Here is a 13,307-nt window from a genome sequence, read left to right as displayed (position 1 = left end):
GAAGTACTCCTCCAGTAACTTTTAATGATTCCTCAAGTCACAATGTCATACAAGCTCAACCTTTAGCTGAGATCTATAGAGCTCAAGTGTACCTATTTAGACTTTGCTCAGACTTTACATACCAGTAGGAGGCTTATTTGCACAGGATGCCGGCTAGATTATGGGTACTACAACGGCGCCGATTTCTACCTTCACGGTAGAAATCGGCGTCGCCGGCAGTAATGTGTAAGCATTACTGTGTTTCGGTATAAAGGGCGCCGTAGCTAGTGAAATTACTGGGCAAATATATACGAGCGAAGTTATAGAGTCGCTCAGAATTTTTGGGGTTGTTCAAGAATCTTGAGCGGGCGGGACTGCATTGTTCTATTCTATTCTTCCTACTATGGCTCCTGTGGAAGGTATACCACAAGTTTGCCAATGTCACGTTAAGGTAGACCACCAAGCTTAGAGTATTCTTTTACTAATTTTAATGGTAGTGATCGGTGCTTAAGATTGAAACAAGTTTTATTTTCTTATACCTGAAACAAATAAACATGCTGTTAGGACTATAAAGGACATACACAAATATAATTACTTAAATTATTTGATATAAGTACTTAGTGCTATTTACAACTTAATCTTATTTATTTTAATATATTTACACAAAATATATACAAAAGGAGTGAAAACTAGAGAGAGGAGACATTTAAAGTAAGTTGGGCGGGGAATTTCAGGAGGTATAAAATTGTATAAAGAAGGTTGTGTTAAAGGGCAATTGAAGAATAAATGATCCACGTTTCCCTCATCTAGACCACATTCACACAAGGAATTGTCCCTAATTCTTATTTTAGCCAAAAATACTGGGGTACAAGCATGATTAAAACGTAAAGGTCAAATAGTTGAAATCACTGACTTGTTGGGAATTTTAAATTTCGAGAACCAAGGTTTCTGAGGAATTACGGGTTGTAAATCTCCATAAAATTTGGTTTTAGAGTTTTTGGAAACTTGCCAAATGCTGGACCAACTCTCATGCAACTTGGGTTTCAGGATGGTGCGCAAGTCATGGGAGAAAATTTTTGAGTATTGGAGGGAACCTGTTGCAATAGCTGTCTTCGCACAGGCATCTGCATTTTCGTTACCAAGAATGCCTGAATGACCTGGAATCCATGCTAAAACGATGTTGATATTGAGGTCATAGCATTCTTTCAAAGATTCCCTTATTTTACGTTAAAGTAGGCCACCATACTTAGAGTATTTGCATTCAAATTTTTTTGGTACTGATCGCTGATAAAGATTGAAACAAGTTTTATTTCCTTATTTTATACCTGAGACAAATATACATGCTGTTAGACTTTAAAGGACACACACAAATATTATTACTTAAATTATTACAAATATTTACAACCTTATTCATTTAATATATTTATACAAAATATTTACAAAAGGAGCGAAAACTAGGGAGAGAAGACATTTAAAGGAAGTTGGGCGGGGAACTTCAGCAGGTATAAAATTGTATAATGAAGATTATACGACAACGATGAAATCAAAGAATATGCTAAGCTTGGGTACACTCAGATATCCTTACGTAAGTAAAGAAAGCGATGCGTTTTGGAACTTTCTGGATAGGATTTGGATCTTTTTCGACGTATCCTTATTCTGCTTCCTCTTTAAATGCTTGTTGGGCAAATTTGCAAATTATTTCACACTCGTACGGCCTTTCCCCTGTATGTTGTCGCTCGTGATTTTTCAATATCTGATGAATCTAAACGACTTATTGCAGTACTTACATACGTGTGGCTTTGAGTCTGAGTGTATTATTAGTTGGGACTCTAGCTGCCTCATCAGTCTAAAGCAACGTCGGCGTTTATCGCATGAGAAAGGTATGACGCCTAAATGTGTATGTAGATTGAACTTAGATTGAACATAAATGTATTATTTGTTAAAAGTTAATAATTTTGTGTATCTAAAAATTTCAATAAGTATACTTTTTTTTCCGCTGGTCGACCATTTATTTGGTGCTGGTTAGTCCCACTGACAACGGGTGGATAAAATGAACATATTGTAGGTATAGGTAACTTGCCTAATAATTACGCTGATATCAACTCGTTTTGTGTTAGTCTCTCAATGCGGCGGTTGAAGGGGGGAACCCTTCACCCGTATCATTGCAAGTAACAATTTTAATTTTATCACTAAAGAGAGAAGCAAAAGTGATTTCCTTTATAATAGAATGTGCTTTTTGAATACACAAAATACTGAAGAATATAATTTATGTATAGTACAAATATGTGATTTAAATGCTAGTAAATTTAATTGGTATAAGTGTAAGGTACACGAATGTAAGATTATTTTATTTCAATTATTTTTAGTAAGAATACCTAATATAATAGTAGTTAGTAATTGGACTTCGGGGACGTGACGAGGAAGTAGCTATTCTAACACGTGCATGGTAATCGCGTTCAGTGACGTCACAGTTCATAACAACCAACAAAAAGCGACATTTAGTTGAACTGCGGGTATGTCTGTGAGTATTATCAGGCTTTTTATAGTTTTCCAATAAATCCACAGCCACGCACCGTCGAAGTCTAGTGATCTAACTTGTCACGATTATTTTATATATTTGCCACGCATTTTGTCAGGTCATATGACATATCCAATGCATCAATTAGGCACAGGCACATCAATTAGGAATACCACTTATTGTCTCAAACATATTTTCAAATAAAGGCCAATATTCTGATCTAAGCAATCAACATCGCTCATTTCTCTCTGGTAAAATCTTTTGATTTTGTGTGTTGGATCTACTTTACACAAATTAGAGACAGCTGTAACAATATACTTATCATGCCATTTACACACAATGATCTCTTCAGTTCTGATCGATCTAAAATTAAACCTACCACTTTTCGTCTTCTTCATACCTTTGTTAGCAGTTAGTGGACAATTTTGCACAAAAGGTGCATGAACTTTGAATTAAGTGATCTTACAAGAGACAATTTTATCACCTATCTGATGGTTGGTGTTATCACAGCAATGCAAATTTTACATAATAAAAGTAAATCTGTCCTAGATATAGCTTGATAAACTATTTTAAAATTGCAGTCAGAAGTTGTCTTCGCAATACATGAAAAGTCTAGGGATTATAATATAACCACTCTAAAGTAGGACACTGAACAAAACAGATCATTTCATCCATTGTAATATTACCTTATTTGTTACTTTGAGATGCATAGGGTGAGTAGTTCAACAGTTAACCACCCAATTTTAAATACTATATTATTCACAATTGTTCATTATAAACTCGACTTTATCTGCGAAGAGCAATGCATAGATTAATTGATTACATATATAAATTCTCAAATGGTTAAATATCTCTATAGATTTGCAGTAAAATGTATTTTTTTTAAATGGTAATTGGCTAATTGTGTCCACGTCTTGGTACACTATTAACCAGGGGGTGTGCTACAGTTATTCATAGTAGTACACAATTAACAGGTATAAAAATATAAACAAATAATTACAGAAAAAGTTACAAAATAAATCATTTATTGTTTTGAACTTATAACTATAACAATTAGGAACCTTAATTTCGAACATTGGTATAAAATCAGTCTAAAAGCGTCAACATTCTTAATCTCGGCTATTGGATGAATCTGGCTGATTACCAACATTTTGACGATCACTGTTTAATTGCTTAAGGGAATCTGGGCCGTCGGGAGAATCAAGTCGCGGATTGTTATTCTCAACTATAGATGGAGATGGCGCTTCGGGTGGGACAATTCCTGGACGCGTGATATCTTTGTCTTCGTTTGAGTCGTTGAGTTCCGGATCTACATTATCGAGAAGAGATGGTGAAGCAGATTTTTCACCCTGTCGGTTTTCAATGTCTTCTAAGGTATTTGAGCTGTCCGTCACCGTGCTAGGCATAGAGTCAACCTCTGTGATAAATTGTATAAATTGATCAAATGGGAATATAGCAGTTTTCTTAATGAGTTGCTTATGTTTATCGGAGTCATCACCTTCATATATGCGATGCTCACACATTCTGCAATATTGTAAATAGTTAAACATGTCCCGGATTTCTTAATAGCCATGAATCTACTGCTGCATTGTAGTATGACTTAAATAGTCCGTTCAATCCAACGTCAAGTGGTTGAAGTTTTGAAGTGGTGTGTGGATGAAGGGAAACAGTGACTCCTGAAGCTTTAGCAAGGTTCAGCGAAAGATGACTCTCATGATTATCCATAATTAAAAATGCAAGATTTTCTTTTGAAGCTGACACATGTTTAATGAAGTGTTTCATTACATCCACAAATATCTCGGTATTCATCCACCCAGAAGCTGCAGCTAAACTTAATGTACCTGATGGCGCTCCATGTAACATTGAAACTTTTTCCTGGGGAAAACCATAACCGGAGGCAAAGCTTGTCCGGTTGCACTAACAATGCAGCAGGTTGTGACAAGAGTACCCCTGTCTCCACTTGTAATTTTGGATACATCTGGATACGTTTCGGTGCTAATACCTTAGACGGTCTTTGTACTGTGGTAGTTGAAGTTTCGTCTAAGTTGTAAATCTTAAATTGTGAAAAAATGATTCAATATTTTGTTTATTAAAAGCACTTGCCCTTGCCAAACTGCAGGCTTCTGGTTTCCTTAAAGAAACTTCCGGGTGTCTTTTTCTGAATGAACTGGCTGGAAATGAATGGCTACCATTCAAATCCAGCCATTTCTGATTTGATCCAGGATGCGGGTACTTTGATATTATTGGCTTTCGCCATTTGATAAGCAACACGTCTACAATCTTTAGTAGTTAAACCATAAAAGATTTCAGCGCAATATTTAATATATTCTATTATTTTTACTTCTACTTCAGGTGTAAAACTCATATTGAATGCGTAATTTGGTGTTAAGCGAACATGTGGATTTACATTGTATTTGTGCACATATAATCTAACCGTTGGATATTTAAGATTGCACTCTTTACTTGCTTGCCTAATACTCATTCCAGCTTTTACTAGTTCTAGTGGTTTATTCATAGATTGTGCCGTATGCCCTCCCTTTTTTCTAATTGTCGCTTTAACCCGGCCCATCTGTAACGAGTATTAAATTTAAAACATTAAAAAAAACATGGACACATTTAACCACTAAATAGGACACAGTTAACTATGGTTAACTGTTCGACATACCGGCTTGGTTAACTGTGCACGACCTTGTTATGTAAAAGACGTGAAACGAAAAAATACTTACGATTTTTGGGTTACTTTTTTCACCGTTTTTGAATAATTTCGTCCTCACACCACCACTCGACGCAAGAGCGCACCGCCAACTAGGGAGCGGGGTAAATATCGTTTGCGCCGCCCGAATTGAAATACTGCACGAGGTGGCAACGCGTCGCGTTTACCAAATGTTAACGAGGCTAATTGTGTACGAGTGGTTAATTGTCGAACTACTGACCCAGGTTTTTGTACATCAAAAACATATAAAAACCTCGTCATCAAAAAACAAATTGAAGTAATAAAAATTGGTATTTTTGTTAGGAACATGATGATGCCACAGTTTTATCATTCCAACCAAATTGTTCAGGGTGTATATCTTTGGACCCACAAGTAATTCTTGGCTTTTGGAGCGGAAATCTAGTCGTAGTAATGGTGGTGGAAAAACAGACACGGGTAGCTGTGACCCAGGTAAATTGGACAGTGTGACATGATTTTTATTACCAGAATCTTCATCGGTTACCTCAGTATTACAGTTGTGATCTCAGAAGGTATCAGAAATTATTTCGAAGAATAATACAAAATATTTTGTGTAACATTCAATAGTTACGGATAATACTACTGTTTGTTTAAGAGAACACTATTTTAAAGTGATAAAAAACATATGAAATATACATATTTTGATACCAAAGCTTGTTGTTGAATATACTAGTCACAATTTATTGGAATTTAATTGAAAAAAATCAATAATAATATTAAAATTAAACTTTACGATGCATCGTAATTATTTTTCATAAAACATTTCAATAACACACACAATAAGCACTTTTTGAATACACTGAAATCACATTTAATGCAATGCTAGACACCTAATCAGCAGATTAGTAAAAATAAATCCTAAACTACCTTCAATCCACGTAAGAATTTTTCTTGTGAGGTGTTCCGTAAAAAGGGATCTTGTAACAAGTGGGTTAATACCTATGTGTTTTTGTGAAAGAAAGTCTCACTGGCATCGTGCAAGTTTTATAAAACCGCACAATTTCATTCTATTTATTTTTATTATTGAAACAAATGGTAAAGTAGGTAATAGAACACAAAGACAACATGCTTACACTGTTGAATGAACGAATAAAATTTGGACTCCGAGTATAGTGCGTTACAACAGCCGATCAATTATAACGCGACAGCTTATTCGACGAGTGAATAAAAGGGTGGTATTAGGGTCATAGAATACGAGTGTATTCTATGACCCTAATACCACGTTAACACCACGTTACCACGTAAACAGAGAGTTCGTTCAGTGAGCAACAACTCTTGAAGATGCCTCGTGTAGAGGCAAAACAGCAGGGTCCGACATAAACAACAAACCCGGTCGTTCAGTCGAAAGTTAAGCGGAAAACAAATCTTCTGTGGAGGACGAGTTTAACTCTAGGCAGTTTGCATCATGCATGTAGACTAATAAAACTTAGCGGAATTAAATAATTATGGATTTCAGTAATTTAATGCCAAATCAATATTTTTTAGCGATGAAAACAATAACGTTAAAAACTGACAGCTTCTGGAATACGTACCAAGTTGTACTAAGTATTATATTACATTCTTTGTTCAAGTGGATTTTTCTTCGTTCTTTAAGAGCAACAATTCACTTAGAGGACTCGATAATAGGTATTACGACTTCTTAGGATAGGAAAACTTAATTTAGAAATAATTAATAGTTGCTTAAGTCAAACCACACTATCAAGTATATTATTTATAAAATGATACAATAAAATTGATACAAACGAATATTGTAAGGTATTCCCGGAGTTATCAAGCGAGCCATTGAAAATTTCACCTTTCCTGAAGCAATATCTCCTGAATGCTAATGTGGTGGCGTTTGTGTTAACATTTTTATCATCTTCCATAAGAGTGTCGATAACAGCTTTAAAATATGGTATAAAAACACTCCTTCCAAACCAAATCCATAGCATAATGAAGAAAACTGTTAGTAAAATGACCTGGCAGAACATGTAGAAGTAATATGGGAATATGATAGAGTCTGGAGTGGTTAGTTTAGTAATTTTACACACTAGCCATTGTATCATCATCCAATAAACGAGGCACTGGTTCGTCCCGGTACAAAGGGACACAAAACAGTCCCAAAGTCGACCGCAGAGAATGTATGGAAAGCAAAATACTTCCCACCAGTTGTGTCGGAACACATCTTCGGTGGGAGCATGAAATCTTTCACCTTCTATTTCATCGCAGCGGATTGCAGCCGGTTTCTTTTTGGGTGGCATTTTGTACTATTATTGTATTACTTACAGAATGATTTAATATATTGTTTTGGTTTAGCTATCAGGCTAAAAATGGTTAGGTTTATAATACTTGACATATCATGTGAGATGTCATTGGTTTGCAATTTTATACCACTCTTTTTAAAGAAACGTTAAGACCACAGAATATAATACATTATGTTGCTACATAGATCAACACGGGCTACCGGTGGATAGGAGAGGGAAAATTTTCATCATGCACACTTTTTCAGACTCCCAAACAAAAACAATCGTCTGTCACTAGCATAGACTTATAATCTAACCTAAGACCCGAAAGCCCGATAATGTGCAATATATTGTAAGTATATGGTCCCTATGAAACTCACATATTGTAAGAATTTCCAGAACAATAAGTTATTACATAATATAGTAACAGCCTCATTCAAGATAGACAAAGAAAATATCGAACATAATATTAAAGCATACAATTATTGAAATAGGAAAGAAGCATGGAAAGTAGTAGTACTATAATTATTGTACCTACGGTGCATGAAAAAATGATACTCTCCGCTAACTTCTCCAAAAATAATAACACTCCCAGACGGTCGCTTGTTGGTACTCGTGCAAACAAAATCTTTTAGTAGAACACTTAAGTAAGTACAGTTGAAAATGTAAAGAAATATTAGGAAAAATTTATTATTCTGTGCTAACTTCAGGTAGGCGCCATTTATTGGGAGCAAAAATTTATACTCTGTAACATATTTTGACATTATTTATTCTATCTAAAGGTAGGTATTCTATGTTGCAACCTTCAGACGTAAGTTTTATTTTAGTCTTGGATCAGTTGTGTCGAAGCAGTTATGGGGGAGGGTTGTGCCGTTTATTTTTATTAGAATACTTCGCAATTATTTCAAAATACTCGAGTATAAGTGTTTAATAGTGCCAAACTAATAGACACGCATATAATTGCTAGGAACTGTTATAATATTTACGGGTAAGTTAAATACACATAATATGTTATTAAAAGTGAAAGTACTAGTGTCGAGTATTGAATGAAACTTAAACTTAATCATTTTCCTCAATGTTTCCTTGAAGAAGGAATGCATTATATTAAGAAACCAAAGTTATTAGAAAGCTAGTAAGATATTAGATCCGTAATGCGTCGTCAAGCTAATTGTAATTAATAGAAACAGGTTCTATTACAATTCTTGCTGTTATGATTTTAGTTGTTTTTGTTACTTCCTGTTTTAATAAATTAGCCTTGACGCCAGGATTTACTTTTGTTCGCTACATACTTTAACCTACAGCTATACTCAACAATATAAATAATTGTCGTTGTGAAATTGGGCTAGTTTTGGCATAGTCTATATCTTATAATGCAACGGGGAGTCCGCAGTCATACCATTCGTTGTATATTTTGTTTTCGCTATAATTGTAATAAAAAACTTGTTTTAAGTTTACGTCATACAAAAGTGAAACTTCCATGTTATTCTGAATTTAAAATTCACTCATTACATGATTGATTACTATTGTTGGATTATTGATATTAATGTTATTAAGAGCTTCAAAAAGGGATGTGCTATGTAAGCAAAGCTTGGAAAAAAAATCAAACAGTTAATGCTAATAATGAAAGTATATTGAGAGTTTAATAATGACTCAACATTAAAGGCATTTATTTTCTCAAAATTGATTCTTTTAGATGTCATTTCGGTTCAGAAACAAATGGTGCTCTGAGAGAGAAGCGGCGCAAGAAACTCTCCCTTCATTTTTTTGCACTCTAATAAAAAATACAATATTGTACTGACATTGCTATTGCTATAAAACAATCATCATGTAGTTCCCAGGCTATCATATTACTTAGATATTCAGCTGTGGAGTAATAGGATTTACGACAGAGACATTTTTTAATAAAACATATAAACTTATTTATAGATAATGCCTTTACATTTACCCTTTAAGCTATTATTATGTATCTTACGAAGCCTACTAGAATTAGTTACATGCAATCCCTAAGGTTCAACAAACAGCAGAATTGGGGGCTAAAGCTAGTGTTAATTTTTTTGCTGATGTAATTCTGTTCTCTATTGAGTAGGCTTATATGTATTATGTTATTTATAAGCCTATTGTAATAAAGAAACAAGTGATCTCCACAAGAACAAACTTTTTTTATTCAATTGATATATAGAACAACTTTTGAATTAACCATACTCAAGTTGTCAGACAAAAAAAAATATGTTTGAGTTTGCTTATTTATGTAGGTAATTTTGTTTGTTTTTGCAAATTAATTTTATAAGTTTATATAATTATCGATAATTGAGTTATATCTCTTTTTATTTCCAGATCAAAATGTTTGCAATAGTTTTATTTCTGGCTGTTTTTCTACCTACAAATTCAGAGTACATTCCACCTGGCCCAGCATACACTTGTCCGAAAGAAACAGAGAGCCACTTGCTGTTCCCATGTATATGTGAGAAAGGGACAGATAACGGTTTGTTCATAAAGTGTTCTAACACCGGACTGGCTGTTATGAGTGTTGGCCTCGGAAATCTAGCTGGATTGGGATTGCCAATTGAAAGATTAATGCTGCAAGAATGTAAAATATGTGAGTGAATTGTATTTATTTATTTTTGAGTGAATTCAGGTATTTAGATTTACAATTAGCTTCATAGGCACAAAAGGAGAGTATTTATAGTGTAACACCAAAGAAGGCTTTATAAAATTTATCAACAGTTGTTAGTTTTTCCAATAGAATTTAATAAGAGAATGCAATGTGTCCAGAAAATTTCCTGGTGGTCAGTTGAGTTAAGCAGTGGAACATAAACAAACAAATTTTTGCTTTTTTAATATCAATTGCATTTGTGTACATGACTTTTTAAGAATTTTTTTTATGGAAGATGAGGACAAACAAGTATTTGCCAGAGGAATCACAGGAGTGTTGATTTATTATTAGATTATTTATATTTAATTAACAATTAGTTGCCAGCTGTAATGTTATATTGTCCTGGAAATACCATATAACAAAGACCATTCCACAGCTTGGTTGTACATGGAAGAAAGTTCCTTGAAAACCGCACGGTACAGGAATGCCAGACATCCAGATAGTGGAGATGATATCATAATTTGTTGCGTGTCATGCAAAGGTAGAATTGGGCGAATGAGGTCAATAAGCTCTTCCGAACACTCCCTGCGATAAATTCCGCAGAAGATACATAATGAGGCGACATCTCTACTCAACGACAAGTGATTGAGCCATTCACAGAGCACTGGGTCCCCGACAATTCGAACAGCATACTTCATAATGTGGCCGGACCTGCATTAAATTCGTATTACACACTCAACTTGAGCTTTTTCATGATGTTTACAACTTTCAAGATACTCATGTAGACCATGAATGACTTTGTAACATGTTACATTACGCCTCGTGACATCAGTCAGTATCCACATTATGTTACTGCTATACTAGCTGTTACCCGTGACTTCGGTCGCATTTACCAGGGTAACCATAGTTGTACACGTGATAAACACCTGATGTTAAGGTATGCCCTGCTCATTATAGTGCAGTGCAGCTCAGGATTCTTGTTCGAGTCCAAAATTCTGATCGGCATTGCAATAACACTCGTCACTTTCATACAATAAGATGTTCTTTAGTCCCAGGGGCGTGCAATGGTTTTCTAGTAAGGTAGGTACTGTAGATCTAACTGTTATAGTCGAAGTTGCGCTTTAGTTGGACAGCGCTGGTTGAGATTGGTTTTAGGTCAAAGTATTGAAGTTCCACCTTCGCACGACACGATATCATCATCACCATCTGGATGTGTGGCGGTCCTCCACAGTGCGGTTTTCAAGGAGCTTTCTTCCTCGTACTACGAAGCTGTGGAATGAGCTTCCTTGTGCGTTGTTTCCGGGACGATACGACATGGGTACCTTCAAAAAATGCGCGTACACCTTCCTTTAAGGCCGGCAACGCTCTTGTGATTCCTCTGGTGTTGCAAGAGAATGTGGGCGGCGGTGATCACTTAACACCAGGTGACCAGGTACGCTCGTTTGTCCTCCTATTCCATAAAAAAAAGTAGTTTGTGCTTCGTTTCCGGACCATTTAGTCAACCTAATACTTTAGTTTGTGGCATTCTAGGTACAAGTAGGTTCCTAATAAGTAATAGTAATATATTAAATAATAAATAATAATAGTTAGAAATTTTGATATTGCACAGATAACGCGATGAGGTAAACGTAACCTCGCGAGGCAATGTTTTTAACTAGGTATTTAGCCTCAGAAAATCAGATGAAAAACAATTGTGGTTGAGCAGGCTATCAACTGTAAAGTAGATCCTGTAGATGGAGCCATAACCCGAGAGTTGAACAAAGCAAAAAATATTTTATGACGATACGTCACTCGAACTGAGCTACAGTTGGTTAGAGCGGACTGAACTGAACGGAACTGGAACGGAACGCCAGAGGTCGTGGGTTCTAGTTCGTAAAATTTTATATTTCAAATTTTATTTGTGTATTAATCCTAGAAGTGAGGGTTATCACTTTAAAAACATAACAAATTATTTAGCCTAAGGTAAAACTTACTGGGTGGGTATTCCATAGAAATTTGATTATAGAATAACGAAACTAAGTGAACTTTAATACTAGTCGTATTATATATTAATTTAGGTTCTTATTAAGGTATGCATTGCCCAATTGCCTATATGGAATGCACGCCCCTGATTAGTCCAGTCAAGTCTCATTACTCCAGTAATTTCATTAAAGCTTAACAATTTGTTATTTTGACTCGAACCCGCGATCTCTCGGGTTACCAACTACTAATCCGTACTACCAATCCAACTGAGCCAACCGTACGAGTGATGTCTGGTTCGTAAATTTTGGTATGTCTTGTTTAAATCTCAGGTTGTTGCTCCATCTACATGATCTACTTTACAGTTGATAACTCAACCCCAATAATTGACTTGAGATGTCGCTCTTTCATATACAAATTTTTATTTTAAAGTGATTTCCCTCACTTTTACAATTAATTCCACAATTGAAATGTGAAAACAAAATTTAAGTACGATGCGGGACTGGAACTCGCGCCTCTCGGGTCCCATCCGAGCGCTCTTAACAACTGAGCCAACCGTTCGAGTGACACATCGATCGTTTTTAATTTGTTTAATTAATCCCAGAAATGAGGTATATAACTTTAAAATAGCAAATGTTTAATTTATTAGCCCTTTATACCACTGGTATTGCAAGGGACCACACTGACGAAAATCTTATTCCAACAGCTCATCTCAGTATAGAAAGACCAATATCAACCCGTGTCCTAAACCCACAAACATATTATTAAAAAGTATAAATTGCAATGTTTCGAGGCGACTACTGTTCTTGAAATGTTAAGCATACATTAAGAATGAATGTTACAACTTAGCCCTGACCGTTACGTCTGAGCCGCGACTGGTTTATAGCGACATCGAGGCTAACTTATCATTATATAACTTATGTAATTAAACCTTAACATTAACCAACCTTTGTTGTAACATTTGCGAATTCTGCTGCGTGTGTTTTATTATCGTCCGATAACTTCGTTACGGTTACGGCAGTCTCACGCGTTTAGCTGTTAGTGAGTTACGACAGTCTCACGCGTTTAGCGGTTAGTGGGTTACGTCAGTCTCACGCGTTTTGCGGTTATTGTGTTACGGCAGTCTCAGCATTTAGCAGTTAGTGGGTTACGTCAGTCTCACGCGTTTAGCGGTTATTGTGTTACGGCAGTCTCAGCGTTTAGCAGTTAGTGGGTTACGGCAGTCTCACGCGTTTAGCGATTAGTGGGTTACAGCAGTCTCACGTGTTGCCCTTCCCCGCAACACCACTCGCCACCCGCTGACAT

General features: G+C 35.7%; 2 protein-coding genes across 2 annotated transcripts in view; both read left to right on the top strand.

Moving 5' to 3' along the window:
- Nucleotides 1–13,307, top strand: part of LOC126968316 (zinc finger protein 675-like) — a 288,679-nt gene that overhangs the window by 6,629 nt on the left and 268,743 nt on the right. The gene's annotated exons all lie outside the window — the stretch shown is intronic.
- Nucleotides 8,295–13,307, top strand: part of LOC126968295 (chaoptin) — a 37,279-nt gene continuing 32,266 nt past the window's right edge. The window contains exons 1-2 of the mRNA XM_050813207.1: nt 8,295–8,438; nt 9,785–10,046. Of these exons, the coding sequence (XP_050669164.1) occupies nt 9,791–10,046 (256 nt within the window). The 5' untranslated portion in view covers nt 8,295–8,438; nt 9,785–9,790. The remainder of the gene's footprint in view (nt 8,439–9,784; nt 10,047–13,307) is intronic.

The sequence above is a fragment of the Leptidea sinapis genome, chromosome 15, assembly GCF_905404315.1.
Source record: "Leptidea sinapis chromosome 15, ilLepSina1.1, whole genome shotgun sequence".
Classification (NCBI taxonomy): domain Eukaryota; kingdom Metazoa; phylum Arthropoda; class Insecta; order Lepidoptera; family Pieridae; genus Leptidea; species Leptidea sinapis.
The sequence above is the reverse complement of the archived record's forward strand: the minus strand, read 5'-3'. Positions and strand labels throughout refer to the sequence as shown.